Source organism: Heterodontus francisci, chromosome 5 (assembly GCF_036365525.1).
Source record: "Heterodontus francisci isolate sHetFra1 chromosome 5, sHetFra1.hap1, whole genome shotgun sequence".
Taxonomy (NCBI): Eukaryota; Metazoa; Chordata; class Chondrichthyes; order Heterodontiformes; family Heterodontidae; genus Heterodontus; species Heterodontus francisci.
Genome location: NC_090375.1, coordinates 109,841,581 through 109,860,873, shown reverse-complemented (window position 1 = coordinate 109,860,873; position 19,293 = coordinate 109,841,581). Strand labels below are relative to the sequence as shown.

General features: G+C 42.4%; 1 protein-coding gene across 6 annotated transcripts in view; it reads left to right on the top strand.

Moving 5' to 3' along the window:
- The window catches only part of LOC137369997 (aspartyl/asparaginyl beta-hydroxylase-like), a 295,423-nt gene that overhangs the window by 267,187 nt on the left and 8,943 nt on the right, over nucleotides 1–19,293 (top strand). For all 6 annotated transcript variants that reach the window (XM_068031905.1, XM_068031903.1, XM_068031904.1 and 3 more), the window contains one exon: nucleotides 7,012–7,103. In XM_068031905.1, the coding sequence (XP_067888006.1) occupies nucleotides 7,012–7,103 (92 nt within the window). The remainder of the gene's footprint in view (nucleotides 1–7,011; nucleotides 7,104–19,293) is intronic.

Below are 19,293 nucleotides of genomic sequence, written 5' to 3'. Positions count from 1 at the left end.
ATGCTTGACAATTTTCTCTTACGCTCTAATACTCATTCAGCTGTTTTACTGACCTGTGATCTTTCATTTAATATTGTATTATACTTTCATACAGAATTATCCACTCACCCTTAATAATTCTCTCATTTCTATCTGTTCTTCAAAGTTTTTGTACCTAACTCACTAAAGCCATACCCTTTCTTGTAATAAAGGCCAACATACCATTTTCCTTCTTAATTGCTTGTTGTACCTACAAATTAGCTTTCAGGTCACCCAAGTCCCTTTGAAGTTCAACACTTCCCAGCCTCTCACCATTTAAGAAATACTCTGTATCTCTGTTTTTCCTACCAAAGTGAACCACCTCACATTTCCCCACGTATTCCATCTGCCAAATTTTCGCCCACTCACTTAGCCTCTTCAAATCCCCTTGAAGTGTCTTTGCATCCTCCTCACTACTCATACATCCACCTAGTTTTGTGTTGTCTGCAAACTTGGAATTATTATATTTAACCCCACATCCAAATCATTGATATAAATTGTAACTAGCTGGGGCCCAAGCATTGATCCTTGCTGTACCCCACTAGTCACAGCCTGCCTACCTGAAAATTACCCATTTATTCCTACACTGTTTTCTGTCCATTAACCAGTTCTCAATCTATGCCAGTATATTCCCCCCCCAATCCTGTGTGCTCGAATTTTGTTTACTAACCTCTTGTGTGGGACCTTATCAAAAGATTTCTGAATCTAAATGTACCACATCCACCAGTTCCCCCTTATCTATTGTGCTAGTTACATCCTCAAAAAAACTCCCAACACTTTCGTTAAACATGATTTTCCTTTCATAAATCCATGTTGACTCTGCCCAATCCGACCATTATTTCTAAGTGTCCTGTTATCACTAACTTTATTATAGATTCTAGCATTTTCCCTACGACTGATGTTAGACAAACAGGTCTGTTGTTCCCCTTTTTCTCCCCCCCCCCAATGACCACCAATGCATTTACTGTCTCTACAGCCACCTCTTTCAACACTGGGATGTAGATCATCAGGTCCAAGGGATTTATCTATTTTACATCCCATTAATTCCTGTAGTACTTTTTTTTTAAACTACTATTTATATTAATATCTTGCTGTTCCTCATTTACACTAGTCCCTTGATTCTCCATTATTTCTGGAGAGTTTTTGGTATTTTCCTTCATGAAGACAGATACGAAGTATTTGTTTAGTTTCTCTGCCATTTCCTTATTCCCCAATTTAAATTCTCCTGATTTTGCTTGTAATGGAACATTTGTTTTTGCTAATATTTTCCTTTTTATATACCTATAAGCTTTTACAATCCATTTTTATGTTTCTCGCGAGTTTACTCTCATTCTGTTTTCCATTTCTTAATCTTTTTCTTGGTCCTCCTTATCTGAATTCTGAAATGCTCCCACTCCTCAGGCTTAGCCTTTTTTTGGCAACTTTATATGCCTCTATGATCTAAAACAATCCTTGATTTATTTTGTTAGCCACAGTTGGAACACTTTCCTTGCTGGGATTTTAAGCATTAGAGGAATGTATTTTTGTAGTAATTTATGTATTAGTTCTTTAAATGTTAGTCACTGCCTGTCTACCATCATATCTTTTAACGTAGTTTCCCAATCCACCATAGCCAATTTGCCCCTCATAACTTCATAGTTTCCTTTGCTTTGATTTAAGACCCTAGTTTCTGATCAAACTACATCACTTTCAAACATAATGTATAATTCTGTCATATTACAGTCACTCTTTCCTAAAGGCTCCTTTACAACAAGATTATTAATTAGCATTTTTTCATTGCACAATACTCGACCTAAAATAACCCATTCCCTCGTTGGTTCCTCAACATACTACTCTAGAAAGCCATCTCGCATACATGACAAGAATTTGTCCTCCACAGTATTAATACTAATTAGGTATACCCAGTCTATATATGTAGATTGAAATCTCCCACGACTACTGTATTACATTACACACAACTCTAATTTCCTGATTTATACTGTGATTTACATTACCACTGCTGTTTGCTGGCCTATGAACAACTCCCACCAATATTTCTGCCCCTTGCTCTTTATTAGTTCCATCCAAACGGATTCTACATCTTGATATTTAGAACTAAGGTCATCTCTCACTGCAGTACTAACGCCCTCTTTAATTAGCAGAGCCACCCCACCACATTTTCCCAGCTTCCTGTCCTTCCTGAATGTCACATATCCATGGATATTCAAGTCCCAGCTTTGGTTTCCCCACATCTCTAATGGCTATCAGGTAATACATATGAATTTCTATTTGAGCTGACAATTCAGCTGTTTCATTGTGAATGCTGCAGGCATTCAGATACAGGACCCTTAATTGTTTTATATTTACTGTTTTTGTAAACTCTGGCCCTATCTGCTGGCATATTCTTAAGTTCGCAATCACTGCCCCTTCCTGCCATTCTCGGTGATTATCATTATCTTTATTGCTACGTTGATCTATTGCCTTGTCATTTCTTTTTAATTTATTCAATCTCCCCTTATATGGTCCCTTCCCCCCTCTATTTAGTTTAAAACCCTCTACTTCCCTGGTTATACAACTCACTAGAACACTGGACCCAGCACAGTTCAGGTTAAGTCTGTCCCAATGGTACAGCCTCCACTTTCCCAGTACTGATGCCAGTGCCCCATGAACTGAAACCCACTTCTCCCACACCAGTCTTTGAGCTATGCATTCATCTCTAATTTTATTTACCTTATGCCAATTTGCACGTGGCTCAGGTAATAATCCAGAGATTATTACCTTTTAGATACTGCTTATTAATTTAGTGCCTAGCTCCTCATACAGAACCTCTTTCCTAGTCCTGTGTATGTCATTGGTACCTACATGGACCACAACAACTGGATCCTCCCCCTCCCACTGCAAGTTTCTCTCCAGCCCTGAGCAGATGTCCCAAACCCTGGCACCAGGCAGGCAACACAGCCTTCTGGATTCTCATTCTCAGCTGCAGATAACAGTGTCTATCCCCCTCGACTGTACTGTCCTCTACTAGCACTACATTCATTTTAACTCCCCCCACTTGAATGGCTTCCTGTTCATCCACACTACAGCCCTTGCTCTTGTCCATATAAGCTGGAAGAACCGCGAATTTGTTTTTCAATTACAAGGGCTGAGGATGGCCTTTGCTGCCTGACTCAGTCACATATTCCTGTCCCTGATCATTAATACTTGTCTAACACTGATAAGAAACATCAGGTTTTGTTAAGGGGATACGATAATGTCCTAAAACTGCAGATCCACTGACTTTCCAAAAATAAATTGCCTTATCATGCTCCATGTCAAGTCTTACTTGTGCCTTTTCATAGAAGATTTACTCAACAGCGATAGGTATCTCACTAGAGACATCAGTCCCAATAAAGTGGCTTAGTCCAGCTATTTTACATTAAATTACAACACTCTTTAGTTGCCTCAATGTTTTGTCATTACCAAACCTAAAGCAAGTAGTACTTTTATACTCCTGAGCCTTGCGTCAATCCTCACTAGTTGTTGTGGGACAAAACCCTATTCAGAGTCAAGTGAGCTGAACTTAGAAAATCTTTATAACAAGCAAGGGAGTGCCTTCAGCATGCTAAAGTCTCTCGAAAAAATCATGCTTACAGCAGAGATAATTATCCAATAATGTTATGCAAAATTAATACAGTTGGTTACTCATGACATTTTGATGATCTTACTATTGCTTATACACTTCTTTTCAATACTCATTCTTCTTTGCAATTTCGCCCTCCCCAATTTTGTCTCTTGCAACAGATAAATAGACCAAGGCCTCATGATAGAAAAAGTTCAGCAAAAGAAAAACTTCAGCTGTGTGAACCTTAGTAACCCTATTAACCCTTCATTTTACACATCACTAGTGAATCTAGATAACATTTTAACCAAACTGTTCTACATACTATCGAAGTGCAAGCACTATCTAGCACAACACAGGTTGAATAAGTCTGCAACTAACACATTTATCACAGGACTAATTGTGACTAGTACAATTTGTTTGGATTCTTCATTGTTTTCTGCCTCAATTCTCCATGTCATGTGCCATTCCAAGGACCTTGTCTGTCCGCTTTGGGTCAGTTCATCACATAATGATACTTTGAGTCACACCTGAAACACCTATTAACAGTTAATTGAGCATTTGTGAGATTCATTTGCATATTATTGCTGTTCCAATTCTGTCTTCTGCTGTAATCACCAGATCTGCTAAAGGTGCTTTCATCCTCATTCTGCCTATCTGCAGCCCTTCCATTGTACTGATGCCTGCATCCAGTATCTAGACCATTTCTAAATCCAGCAATCATTGAGTCCTCCATTCTGTGGATCTGTGGAATGTCCCAGATGTTCCACCAAGGCTGCAGAAAATGACCATTTCCCCTGGAATTTTTAAGCTAACGGACATCTGATCTGACAGGAGTCTGTCTCCTAGAAACTGAATATCATTAGAACCAGTAGCATATCCATATGCAACACCCTAGCACAATCCAGCAATTTAAATGCTAACATAGTCAGCCATATGTACCTCCATTGAATAACCATTGTTTTCCAAAATCTACTAAAGTCTGATCATGCCTATTAAGCATCATCTTTCTTATAAGTTTCATCAAAGAACTCTAATGGAAAACCCAAACCATCATCAGGCAGGCATCCAGCTCACAAGATACTTTATTTGATTTTATTTCTGGTAGGAAGCAATAGTGCCAAGGCCAGACCTTGTTTCCTCTTTGGCGGGGACATAACCAGTGTCCACAAATCAACTTCATTCTTCCACTGGTCATATGGTTCAGACTCTGAGAATAACAGGATAATTATACCCCAACAATTTACTCTTGCTTTCTGCTATTTCTTACAATGGCTACTAGATTTCTGTCTTTTTTTTTCTCCTTAGTTTCCAACCTTCACCTTTAGGCAACCACTCTGCTACCATGTTATACTCAAGAAAGCCAATTGGTGAAGGATAGAACCAGCGCTAATCTTTACTCAGTCTAACATTTATTTAGAGAGTAAACCATTACAAACATACATCTCCTAACTCAGCTCCACAGCAGTTTCAGGAACATGATGAAATACTCTCCATCTGCCTAGACAGTGCAGCTCCAACAACACTTAAGAAGCTCGACAGCATCCAGGACAAACCAGCCCGCTTGATTGGTACCCCATTTACCACCTTGAACATTCACTCCCTCCACCACCAACACAGTGGCAGTAGTGTGTACCATATACAAGATGCACTGCACCAACTCACCAAGACTCCTTCAACAGCACCATCCAAACCGGTGACCTCTACCACCGAGTAGGACAAGGGCAGCAGATGCATGGGAACACCACCACCTGCAAGTTTCTCTCCAAGCCACACACCATCCTGTCTTGGAACCATATTGCCTTTCCTTCACTGTCACTGAAATCCTAGAGCTCCCATCCTAACAGCAATGTTGGTGTACCTACACCCCAAGGACTGCAGCAGTTCAAGAACCACCACCTTCTCTAGGGCAATTCAGGATGGGCAATAAATGCTGCCATAGCCAACAACACCCACACATCCCTCAAACAAATAATGAAAAAGTGTCTCTTTATATCTGCTCAAGGGAAACCCCAATTGATGCTCTCCACCTGCATATAATTAGACACAATTGATATACAATTAACAATTGACTTCAGCACCCAGGATTAGAGAAGGAAGAAAAATAGGTACAAGTTTCTGCTCCTGATTTTCTAATCTGAGACCTTTGCTAGAAACTGCACTTTTGAATGTCTGGTGAGGATAATATTAAGCTTAGATGTGATTCCCCTCCTCCTCCATACTAATAACCTATTGGTACCTTACTGAACACTGTTCAGTTGTCAAAAACCCAACAGGAATTAATGGCAATTGAAATAGCTAAACTGAAATGTAATGTTAAAATGGTTTACCCTGGTGCACTGTAAAAATGTTTTGTAATTTATAAACAGATTTTTTTAGAGGTGAAGCAGTTTTCAATTCATTTTGTTGGTAAAATAATGTGAAAAATTAGAGTATCAGAACAACCTGTTTTATACATGACAGAGTAGCAAATTGTAAAGTAGCCTCAGTGGGAGATACTGCATTGTCGTCTCCCAGTGGAGGCATGTATTAGAGCTTTCAGAGCACTTGAATACACAGTCACTGAACGCTCAATTACAGTCCTTGGATAGAATTGGACTCCTACATGCAGAAAGTTGAGCTAGTATGCATAGCTGTCAGTGAATCTGTGTTACTTACACTGTAAAGTCTCTATTATTACTAAGGTAAAATTGTACCTGTGGAGAAGTTCATTTTTCCCCACTTGGTATAGGTTGGTTGAATGAATTAGACATAAAAGCTTTGTAAATAAAAGATGAATTGGCAAGAAAATGCTATTATATTAGGAAATCTAACAATTCATACTAAAGATGTGCTTAATTGTGATATGTTAGGGACACATGACCATGTCCCATCTGAACAAATGTCGATATGTAAGCAAAATGTCATACGAATTGAGAATGATTTTGGAATTGGTGGGGATGATGGACAGGAGTACAGTATATGTAAATTGGATTGTTCAAATTGATGAAGTTTCTTAAACTTTTTCATTTGTTACTAAGTGGGATTCTTTTGGGTGTTACATCAGAGTAATTTTACCCCAGTTTAATCCTAAACAGATTTACTCCTTCTAACCCCTCCTTGTAATGTTTTCAAGCCAAGATGAAAGAATTCAAAATGCCTGAGAATTAAAAAACATTCTTCTATTCTGGTATGTTTGTATATTTTGTACAACAGCAAGGGAAATGTGATGCGTGAGGAAATCATAATATGTGAGCTCTGACTAGATGTGTAAAAGAAGTACATCAATTAGGATTTAATTGAATGTAAAGTTTGTAGTATGGCTGGGAATGGTTGTTAAATTAACAATTCATTGACTGTGCATCTAATTATGACAGTCTGAAATTATGGTCATGCAGCTGCTGATTTGTATATATTTTTCTATTTCCCAATAGGTCGTAGGACTGAGAATTCCTGTAAACAAGTCCCAAAAACATGTGCCTTATTTGAAAAGTTTCCTGAGTCAACAGGCTGCAAACGTGGACAGGTGTTTTCACTTTTTCATAATCTTTTATTGTAGAAATAATTTATTGATTCAGCGCTGAATGCTGTATGAAGATTTCAAGATATTTTATAGGTTTCTATTATAAAATTAGTGAAATATGGCCTATGAATTTTGAACAGAGGAAGACATGAAACGCATCCTTTATCAGTTCAGAATAAATCTAAATTCTACTTTGAGTCAAATATAACTTTTTAGTTGAAAATCCTCACAGCATACAGGCCTATAAGACCAGCCACAGTTTTTCAGAAAAAATCTGTTAAATGCATTGTTCTTTCACACCAATTAAAATGTCATCACTTTATGAAACAATTCATTAAGATCTTGACTGTGTCTTGACACATATGGCATTAGTAATTAGCTTGACATCCAGAGTCGTGGCATCTGCACATGCGCAGTTAAACATGGAAATCAGGAAGTTGCTGTCCGAGTTGCCGTACTCCTCCACAAGTTTCGCTACACCAGTACCTCGCCAGGAGACTTGGCATTAAAACACATGAAAGGCGTGAATTTGCAGCACCTGCCCACTAGATATCCACTAAACATGCCAGCAAAAGTTAGGACTTATCCGTTAAAGTGTAAGTGAATGTTTTATTTCGCAATAGTTCTTAATTACTACCAGACAATCTGTCAGGCACTGAAAATTTACTTTTACAAGTGCTGAATTTCATTCCTTCCTATATTAATTGTTGTTGGAGTTTCTATAAAAATTAAAACAATTTTTTGTTTAATTTTCCATCGATCCATCTTCTCAATCCCATCTTTCTTTATCTATCTTTATTTTGCTTTCTGTACATAATTTTACATTGAATCAAATATTGTAATTTACACTTCCTAGTTTAAACTCTGTGTGGCTCAGTAAGGATTCTTCAATCTGATTGGTTCAAGAGACACATTGTTGCTTACTCCGTTCACACATGCCACAGATCTCAAATGCACACCTTACCAAATTCTTAATGCATATAGGTCTACAGTACAAAACTACACTGACCATTTCTATCTAGGGGCCTCAAGAATGGTTAATACGCACAATGGAGATATCACATCATTACCATAGGGAGTGCAGTGAAGCCTAAAAGTCCACTTGAGAGTCTTACATTTGATACTAATTTTCTTTTCTCCTAAAGTTCTTTGTTAAGGCTGAAGGGTACCAGCAGCCTTCTTTTCCAACTGCCCATTCATGTCTAAGTCAAAATATTGAGTTTTGGAAAACTATTCAAATGTAGCCAAATCACAGCCAAGGCCATTCTTATCTCAGCCAACATCAACACAAAGGTACTTTCTAGCATGCCTGCAGTGGAAAACCTTTTTACTGCTCCTCATTGACCCTATGATCAATGCCTCTGCTGCCATGCTGGCTGAGATCAGCTGATTGAGCAGACAACAGGGATTGAGTCTGTTCTGTACTGCTCTGCTGGGAACTACTGATTGTTATATATTTAATATTCCTCCTGGGTTTGGGTTTCTGCTGGAGATCAAAATTGTTGTCATGATTATTGAAGAGAAAATGCCCTTCTCCTATGGATGGTGCTGCACATCAATCACCAACACTTCTCATTAGTTGGAATTAGTGAAACGAGCTCTAACTGTTAAAACCTTTGAAAAGTCTTATGCTCTACACAACAAAAATTGATGTATCATTGGTCTGGTGTTGCTGCTTTATTTAATGGATGCCATAGAGCATTTCAAAAGTACAGTGACTACATTTCCATTTCCCATGCAAGCCTTTTTTTGTAATTCAGATGTGAGTATAAAGGTGACAGTGGTGAATAGAAAACTTCAATATAATTATGGCTTCCAAATCAAAGATATTTTTGTTGCATTTTTATACGTGAAGCTGCTATATGTCAAATGGTTTCTTTTCCTCAGCAATGAATCATTCTGTTAGTTCATTGATACCACAACGTACAGTCACCTTTGATCTCTTTACATAGAAGTACTTAGTAATTTATTAATATCTCCTTTCCCTTCTGTGTTTTTTCCCAGCAATCCACATAGCTTCCATCTGCTGCCTTACTGCCTCTTTGTAAGGAGGGAAAGCTGTTTGGGTAATTGCTCTTTAGCATTTCTTTGTTAATGTTGGTTATCTAAATTGATTCTGTCAGTATTTCTTCCCTTTGAGGTTGGTTGGTTGGTCCAACTCAAAACAAATGAGGATAGATTTGGAAACTAGCACATTTGTATTTTAAACTCCTGCCCTCTCGTTTAGAGCCCAAAGGTGGATGTAACAGATCCATGGCACGTTTGAAGGAAGAGCGAATTAGTTCTATCCTATGTCCTGGCTATTATTTATCCCTCAACCACCACCATTAATAAACAGATTATCTTGGTCATTATCTTATTTGTGTTTTTGGGACCTTGCTGTGCACGAATTGGCTGCCACATTTTCCAACCATGAATACATTTCAAAAGGTACTTTATTAGCTGTAAACGCTTTGGGACGTCCTGCAGTAGTGAAAGGCACTACATAAATGGAAGCTCTTTCATATCACGGCTGTCTAATGTAAATTTGCAAGTGGGAGCTTTGGGAAGAATTCAACTATGGCTGGAATATATGTTTTTTAAAACTTTCTTGTGGGCACATATTAGACTGTTTTGGGAGCCTGTTAAAAAAATAATCCAGTTTTAATTGGCATTCAGACTTCACTCCAGAGAAACAAGTTTGCCAGTTTTAGCCAAGTCTATGGTCAGAGACCTACAACTGTCCCAAAACAGAGGAGCCAACAAGTAGTTTTTGACATTGTTATAGAGAGATCCCTATCTTGCAGGGGACAGCAGCCTTCCCTTCTGGGGTAGTGTGCGTAGGGGGGGGTGAGCACAGAATTGAATACAAAACATATACAAATTTTGATAGAAATGTATTTGTTTTGTATATTTTCACACTGTTTTGATTGCTTGCTAAACTAATGGAACATGGGCAGGTGAGGCCAGTGTCCATGTAGCAACCTCTCTTTGGAACAGAGGAAGAATTTGATTGGTGAATAACTGGTACGTTATTTTACTTCTCATTGTAATAATAAGTTTTTAAAGTTACGTTATGGCAGGTCAGCTTGGCCAAGTGGAATGTACTTTCTGCGGTATGTGGGAAGTTATGGACCCACCACGTGTCCTAGTCGAGCACATCTGCAGGAAGTGTCACTGGCTGCAGAAGCTTGAGCTCCGGGTTTCAGAACTCGAGCGGCGTTTGGAGTTACTGTTGTGCATCTGTGAGGCGGAGGAATAGGGTTTTCCCTGATCCTATCCGCCAATAACTTCTCGTGTCCTCTCCTTGCTCTTCTTAGCTCTCCCTTTAGATCCTTCCTGGCTAGCTTGTAACTCTCAAGCGCCCTAACTGAGCCTTCACGTCTCATCCTAACATAAGCCGCCTTCTTCCTCTTGACAAGCGCTTCAACTTCTTTAGTAAACCACGGCTCTCTCGCTCGACAACTTCCTCCCTGCCTCACAGGTACATACTTATCAAGGACACGCAGTAGCTGCTCCTTGAATAAGCTCCACATTTCGATTGTTCCCATCCCCTGCAGTTCCCTTCCCCATCCTACGCATCCTAAATCTTGCCTAATCGCATCATAATTTCCTTTCCCCCAGCTATAATTTTTGCCCTGCGGTATATACCTGTCCCTGCCCATCGCTAAGGTAAACCTAACCGAATTGTGATCACTATCACCAAAGTGCTCACCTACATCTAAATCTAACACCTGGCCGGGTTCATTACCCAGTACCAAATCCAATGTGGCATCACCCCTGGTTGGCCTGTCTACGTACTGTGTCAGAAAACCCTCCTGCACTGGACCTTTGTTGCGCCTTTGCTGTTTGTAGTATATGTAAATGATTTGGAGGAACATGTAGCTGGTCTGATTAGTAAGTTTGCGAACGACACAAAGGTTGGTGGAGTTGCGGATAATGATGAGGATTGTCAGAGGATACAGCAGGAGATAGATCGGTTGGAGACTTGGGCAGAGAAATGGCAGATGGAGTTTAATCCGGACAAATGTGAGGTTATGCATTTTGGAAGGTCTAATGCAGGTGGGAGGTATACAGTAAATGGCAGAACCCTTCGGAGTATTGACAGGCAGTGAGATCTGGGCGTACAGGTCCACAGGTCACTGAAAGTGGCAACGCAGGTGGATAAGGTAGTCAAGAAGGCATACGGCATGCTTGCCTTCATCGGTCAGGGCATAGAGTATAAAAATTGGTAAGTCATGTTGCAGCTGTGCAGAACCTTAGTTAGGCCACACTTAGAATATTGTTTGCAATTCTGGTTGCCACACTACCAGAAGGACGTGGAGGCTTTGGAGAGGGTACAGAGGAGGTTTACCAGGATGTTACCTGGTCTGGAGGGCATTAGCTATGAGGAGAGGTTGGAAAAACTCGGATTGTTTTAACTGGAACGACTGAGGTGGAGGGGCGACATGATAGAGGTTGACAAAGTTATGAGCGGCATGGACAGAGTGGATAGTCAGAAGCTTTTTCCCAGGGTGGAAGAGTCAGTTACTAGGGGACATAGGTTGAAGGTGCAAGGGGCAAAGTTTAGAGGGGATGTGCGAGGCAAGTTTTTTGCACAGAGGGTGGTGAGTGCCTGGAACTTGCTGCCAGGGGAGGTGGTGGAAGCAGATACGATAGCGACGTTTAAGAGACATCTTGACAAATATATGAATAGGAAGGGAATAGAGGGATATGGGCCCCGGAAGTGCAGAAGGTGTTAGTTTTGGCAGGCATCAAGATTGGCGCAGGCTTGGAGGGCCGAATGGCCTGTTCCTGTGCTGTACTGTTCTTTGTTCTTTGTAATTGGTTTTCCATTTTGGATACTGGTGAGAGCGATGGTTCCTCTGAGGAGTGCAGTCTGAGCAAAGTCTGTGGCATCACAAGTGGCTCAGCTGGACAGGCAGGGAGGAAGAAGGGTGGAAGAGCAATAGTGACAAGGGATGCAATATTCAGGGGATCAGACAGGCGTTTCTGCGGCAGTAAATGTGACTCCAGGATGGTGTGTTGCCTCCCTGGTGCCAGGGTCAAGGATGACACGGAGCCCCTGTGCGACATCCTTCTGGGGGAGGGTGAACAGCCAGGGGTCATGGTCCACACTGGTACCAATGATGTAGGTAGGAAGAGAGATGAGGTCCTGAAAGCAGATTTTAGGGAGTTAGGAAAGAAATTAAAAAGCAGGCCCTCCAAAGCAGTAATCTCAGGATTACTCCCAGTGCCACGTGCTAGTGAGCGTAGGAATAGGAGGATTGATCGATTGAACATGTGGCTGGAGAATTGGTGTAGTAGGGTGGGCATCAGATTTCTGAGGCATTGGGACTAGTTCTGGGGCAGGTGGAACCTGTACAAGATGGATGGACTACACCTTAGCAGGACCAGAATTAATATCCTCGCAGGGAGATTTGCTAGTGCTGTTGGGGAAGGTTTAAACTAGCTTGTCGGGGGTGGAAACCTGAGGGCTGGCTCAAATTGGAAGGAAGTAAAGCTGGCAACAGGAGGTAGAAAAATAGCAAGTGACATTAGAAGGCAGGCGAAACAAAGACGAGCATCAACTAGGCTTAGAATGCAGAATAAAGTCAAGACGACAAGGTTAAGGGCATTCTACCTGAATGCATGCAGCATTCGCAACAAGGTAGCTGATTTAAAGGCTCAAATAGAAGTAAATGGGTATGATCTAATTGCCATAATGGAAATGTGGCTACAGGGTGACCAAGACTGTGAACTGAATATTCAAGCATATTCGACATTTAGGAAGGGCAGGCAAAAAGGAAAAGGAGGTGGTGTTGTGCTGATCATAAGGGATGGGATCAGTATGTTAGTAAGGGAGGATCTCAGATCGAAAGAACAAAATTTGGAATTTGTTTTGGTGGAGCTAACAAACAGCAAGGGGCAGCAAACATTGGTAGGAGTTGTTTATAGGCCACCAAACAGTAGTGGTAGTGTGGGGAGTGGTATTAATTAGAGTAGAGAAGCATATGGCGTGGGTAATACAGTAATCATGGTTGAGTTCAATCTGCATATAGACTGGGTAAACATAATGAGCACTAATGCTGTGGAGGACGAGTTTCTGGAGTGTGTTAGGGATAGTTTTCTGGAGCAGTATGTTGAACTGACTAGAGAACAGGCTATTTTAAATCTAGTATTATATAATGAGAAAGGGCAAATTAATAATCTTGTTGTAAAAGAACCTTTAGGTTTACAATGGGTAGGCGGTGGCGTAGTGGTACTACCACTGGACTAGTAACCCAGAGACCCAGGGTATTTCTCTGGGGACATGGGTTCGAATCCCACCACAGCAGAAGGTGGAATTTGAATTTAATTAATAAATCTGGAATTAAAAGCTAGTCTAATGATGGCCATGAAACCATTGTCGATTGTTGTAAAAACCCATCTGGTTCACTAATGTCCTTCAGGGAAGGAAATCTGCTGTCCTTACCTGGTCTGGCCTACATGTGACTCCAGACCCTCAGCAATGTGATTAACTCTTACATGCCCTCTGAAATGGCCTAGCAAGCCACTCAGTTGTACCTAACCGCTATGACGTTAATAAAAAGGAATGAATCCGGACGGACCACCCGGCATCGACCCAGGCAACAGAAACGACAATGGCAAACCCAGCCCTGTCGACCCTGCAAAGTCCTCCTTACTAACATCTGGGGGCTTGTGCCAAAGTTGGGAGAGCTGTCCCACACACTAGTCAAGCAACAACCTGACATAGTCATACTCACAGAATCATACCTTACAGACAACGTCCCAGACCCTGCCATTACCATCCCCGGGTATGTCCTGTCCCACCGGCAGGACCGACCGACCAGAGGTGGTGGCACAGTGGTATACAGTAGGGAGGGAGTTGCCCTGGGGGTCCTCAACATCGACTCCGGACCCCATGAAGTCTCATGGCATCAGGTCAAACATGAGCAAGGTAACCTCCTACTGATTACCACCTACCGCCCTCCCTCAGCTGATGCCTCAGTGCTCCTCCATGTTGAACACCACTTGGAGGAAGCACTGAGGGTGGCAAGGGCACAAAATGTACTCTGGGTGGGGGACTTCAATGTCCATCACCAAGAGTGGCTCGATAGCACCACTACTGATCGAGCTGGTCGAGTCCTCAAGGACATAGCTGCTAGACTGGGTCTGCGGCAGGTGGTGGGGGAACCAACAAGAGGGAAAAACATACTTGACCTCGTCCTCACCAGTCTGCCTGCCGCAGATGCTTCTATCCATGACAGTATTGGTAGGAGTGACCACCGCACAGTCCTTGTGGAGACGAAGTCCCGCCTTCACATTTAGGATACCGTCTATCGTGTTGTGTGGCACTATCGCCGTGCTAATTGGGATAGATTTCGAACAGATCTAGCAATGCAAAACTGGGCATCCATGAGGTGCTGTGGGCCATCAGCAGCAGCAGAATTGTACTCAACCACAATCTGTAACCTCATGGCCCGGCATATCCCCCACTCTACCATTAACATCAATCCAGGAGACCAACCCTGGTTCAATGAAGAGTGCAGGAGGACTTGCCAGGAGCAGCACAAGGCATACCTCAAAATGAGGTGTCAGCCTGGTGAAGCTACAACCCAGGACTACTTGCATGCCAAACTGCGTAAGCCGCATGCTATAGACAGAGCTAAGCGATCCCATAACCAACGGATCAGATCTAAGCTCTGCAGTCCTGCCACATCCAGTCGTGAATAGTGGTGGACAATTGAACAACTAACTGGAGGAGGTGGCTCCACAAATATCCCCATCCTCAATGATGGGGGAGCCCAGCACATCAGTGCGAAAGATAAGGCTGAAGCATTTGCAACAATCTTCAGCCAGAAGTGCCGAGTTGATGATCCATCTCGGCCTCCTCCTGAAGTCCCCAGCATCACAGATGCCAGACTTCAGCCAATTCGATTCACTCCGCGTGATATCAAGAAACGACTGAAGGCACTGGACACTGCAAAAGCTATGGGCCCTGACAATATTCCAGCAATAGTACTGAAGACCTGTGCTCCAGAAATTGCCGCGCCCCTAGCCAAGCTGTTCCAGTACAGCTGCAACACTGGCGTCTACCCTGCAATGTGGAAAGTTGCCCAGGTATGTCCTGTACACAAAAAGCAGGACAAATCCAACCTGGCAAATTACCACCCCATCAGCCTACTCTCAATCATCAGTCAAGTGATGGAAGGTGTCATCAACAGTGCCATCAAGCAGCACTTGCTTAGCAATACCTGCTCAGTGACACTCAGTTTGGGTTCCGCCAGGGCCACTCAGCTCCTGACCTCATTACAGCCTTGGTTCAAACATGGTCAAAAGGGCTGAACTCAAGAGGTGAGGTGAGAGTGACTGCCCTTGACATCAAGACAGCATTTGACCGAGTATGGCATCAGGAGCCCTAGCAAAACTGAGGTCAATGGGAATCAGGGGGAAAACCCTCCACTGGCTGGAGTCATACCTAGCGCAAAGGAAGATGGTTGTGGTTGTTGGAGGTCAATCATCTGAGCTCCAGGACATCACTGCAGGAGTTACTCAGGGTAGTGTCCTAGGCCCAACCATCTTCAGCTGCTTCATCAATGACCTTCCTTCAATCATAAGGTCAGAAGTGGGGATGTTCACTGATGATTGCACAATGTTCAGCACCATTCGTGACTCCTCAGATACTGAAGCAGTCCGTGTAGAAATGCAGCAAGACCTGGACAACATCCAGGCTTGGGCTGATAAGTGGCAAGTAACATTCGCGCCACACAAGTGCCAGGCAATGACCATCTCCAACAAGAGAGAATCAAACCATCTCCCCTTGACATTCAACGGCATTACCATTGCTGAATCCCCCACTATCAACATCCTAGGGGCTACCATTGACCAGAAACTGAACTGGAGTAGCCATATAAATATCGTGGCTACAAGAGCAGGTCAGAAGCTAGGAATTCTGAGGCAAGTAACTCACCTCCTGACTCGCCAAAGCCTGTCCACCATCTACAAGGCACAAGTCAGGAGTGTGATGGAATACTCTCCACTTGCCTGGATGGGTGCAGCTCCAACAACACTCATGAAGCTCAACACCATCCAGGACAAAGCAGCCAGCTTGATTGGCACCCCATCTACAAACATTCACTTTCTCCACCACCGACGCACAGTTGCATCAGTGTGTACCATCTACAAGATGCACTGCAGCACCTTAGACAGCACCTTCCAAACCTGTGACCTCTACCAACTAGAAGGACAAGGGCAGCAAATACATGGGAACACCACCACCTGAAAGTTCCCCTCCAAGTCTCACACCATCCTGACTTGGAACTATATCGCCGTTCCTTCACTGTCGCTGGATCAAAATCCTGGAACTCCCTTCCTAACAGCACTGTGGGGGTACCTACCCCAAATGGACTGCAGCGGTTCAAGAAGGCAGCTCACTACCACCTTCTCAAGGGCAATTAGGGATGGGCAATCAATGCTGGCCTGGCCAGTGATGCCTGCATCCCATGAATGAATTAAAAAAAAAAAAGGATGAGTGACCATAATATGATGGAATTTTACATTATGTTTGAAAGTGAGATAGTTCAATCTGAAGCCAGGGTGTTCAATTTGAACAAAGGAAATTATGAAGGTATGAGGGGCAAATTGGCTGAGCTGGATTGGGAAAATACATTTAAAGGTATGACAGTATATAGGCAATAGATAGTCTTTAAAGAAATATTACATAGTTTACAGCAACTATACATTCCTTCAAGGCACAAAAACCCCAAAAAGTAAAGGTAGTCAATCGTGGCTAACAAAGGAAGTTAAGGATCGTATAAGATTAAAAGAAAAGGCCTATAAAGTTGCCAGAAATAGTAGTAAACCTGAGGATTGGGAGATTTTAGAATACAGCAAAGGAGGACGAAGAAACTGGTAAAGAAAGGGAGAATAGAATATGAATATAAGCTAGCAAAAAATATAAAAGCATCTACAGGTACGTAAAAAGGAAACGTTTGGCTAAGTCAAATGTGGGTCCATTACAGGCAGAGTCTGGGAGAATTTATAATGGAGAATAGAGAAATGGCAGAGAAGCTAAATGATTACTTTGTGTCTGTCTTCACTGTGGAAGATACAATAAATCTCCCAAGCGATTGGGGGAACGAGGAATTGAAGGAAATTAGTATTAGTAAGAAGGTTGTATTGGAGAAATTAATGGGGCTGAAGGTTGATAACTCCCCAAAACCAGAGTGTTGAAAGAGGTAGCTGTGGCAATAGTTGATGCATTGGTGATCATCTTCCAAAATTCTATACATTCTGGAGCAGTTTCTGCAGATTGGAAGGTTGCAAATGTTACCTCACTATTTAAGAAGGGAGGGAGAGAGAAAACAGGGAATTACAGATCTTGTTAGCCTTACATCAGTCATTGGAAAAATGCAAGAATCTATTCTAAAGAATGTGATAAATGGACACTTGCATAATAATGATCTGATTGGGCATAGTCAACAAGGATTTATGAATGGAAATCATGTTTGACGAACCTGTTGGGGTTTTTTGAAAATGTTAACAGAATTGATAAAAGGAAGTCGGTGGACATGGTGTACTTGGATTTTCAGAAGGCTTTTGATATAGTCCCCCACAGGAGATTGGTTAGCAAAATTAAAGCACATGGGATAGGAGGTAATATAGTGGCATGGATTAAGGATTGGTTAACAGGCAGAAAGCAGAGAGTAGGAATAGACGGGTCATTCTCGCGTTGGCAGGCTCTGACTAGTGGGGTACCGCTGAGATCAGGCTTGGGCCCCAGCTGTTCACAATATATATCAATGATTTGGATGTGGGGACCAAATGTAATATTTCCAAGTTTTCAGATTACACAAAACTAGGTGGGAATGTGTGTTGGAAGCAAGATGCAAAGTGGCTTCAAGGGGATTTGGACAGACTTAGTGAGTGGGCAAGAACGTAGCAGATGAAGTATAATATAGAAAAATGTGAGGTTATCCACTTTGGTAGGAGGACAGATGTGCAGAGTATTTCTTAAATGGTAAGAGATTAGAAAGTGTAGATGTACAAAGGGACCTGGGTGTCCTTGTCAATAAGTCACTGAAAGCTAACATGCAGGTGCAGCAAGCAATTAGGAAGGCTAATGGTATATTAGCCTTTATTGCAAGAGGATTTGAGTACAGGAGTAGTGAAGTCTTGCTTCAGTTGTATAGAACCTTGGTTAGACCCACTTGGAGTACTGTGTGCAATTTTGGTCCCCTTACTTAGGAAGGATATTATTGCCGTAGAGGGAGTGCAACAAAGGTTCACCAGACCTTTTCCCGAGATGGCGGGATTGTCCTATTAAGAGAAATTGGGGAAACTGGGCCTGTATTCTCTCGAGTTTCGAAGAATGAGAGGTGATCTCATTGAAACCTACAAAATACTTAAAGGGTTAGACAGGGTAGATGCAGCTAAGATGTTTGCCCTGGTTGGAGAGTCTTGAACCAGGGGACACAATTTCAAAATAATGAGGAAGCCACTTCGGACAGAGATGAGGAGAAATTTCTTTACTCAGAGGATTGTGAATCTTTTAAATTCTCTATCCCAGAGGGCTTTGGAAGCTCAATCATTGAGTATGTTTAAAGCAGAGATTGACAGATTTCTAAATACCAGTGAAATAAAGGGATATGAGGATAGTGTGGGGAAAGGCATTGAAGTGGATCAGTCATGATCATATAGAATGGTGGGGCAGGCTCGATGGGCTGAATGGCCTACTCCTACTCCTATGTTCCCATATTCAGCCATTCCAGAACAATGGCAGGAAATGAACTCTGATCTTTCTGGATTTTTTAAGGAGGCCAGTAGTCCCACTACTGGAAACCTAAAGCAGGTCCTCAGCCTGTGTGAACAGACAGCAAAACCCTGGGTGGGATTTTACCAGCATCAGCCAATTAAGAAGCCCTCCTCTCAGAACTACTGGCTCAGTCAGAGGCTCAGTAGCCTCGACAGTGCCACCGATAGAGATGGTTGCTGCTGAGGCTGCAGGGAAAGGAAGAGGGAACCTCCATGTTGAGGTGCCCTCAAAGGCCAAGCAAGTTTTTATTTTTACTGGACCAGGCAGGCAGGTCCCTGCAGTTGGAGGGGTGAACCCTCCAGCAGCAGCATCGGACCCATAGAGGGTGGCCATTTCTGCCTGGGGGCCCCTTGTGGGCCATGTAACGATCATTAGGGAAGGTACCCCTCCTCCTCCCACCCCACCCGGTTTCTCCCC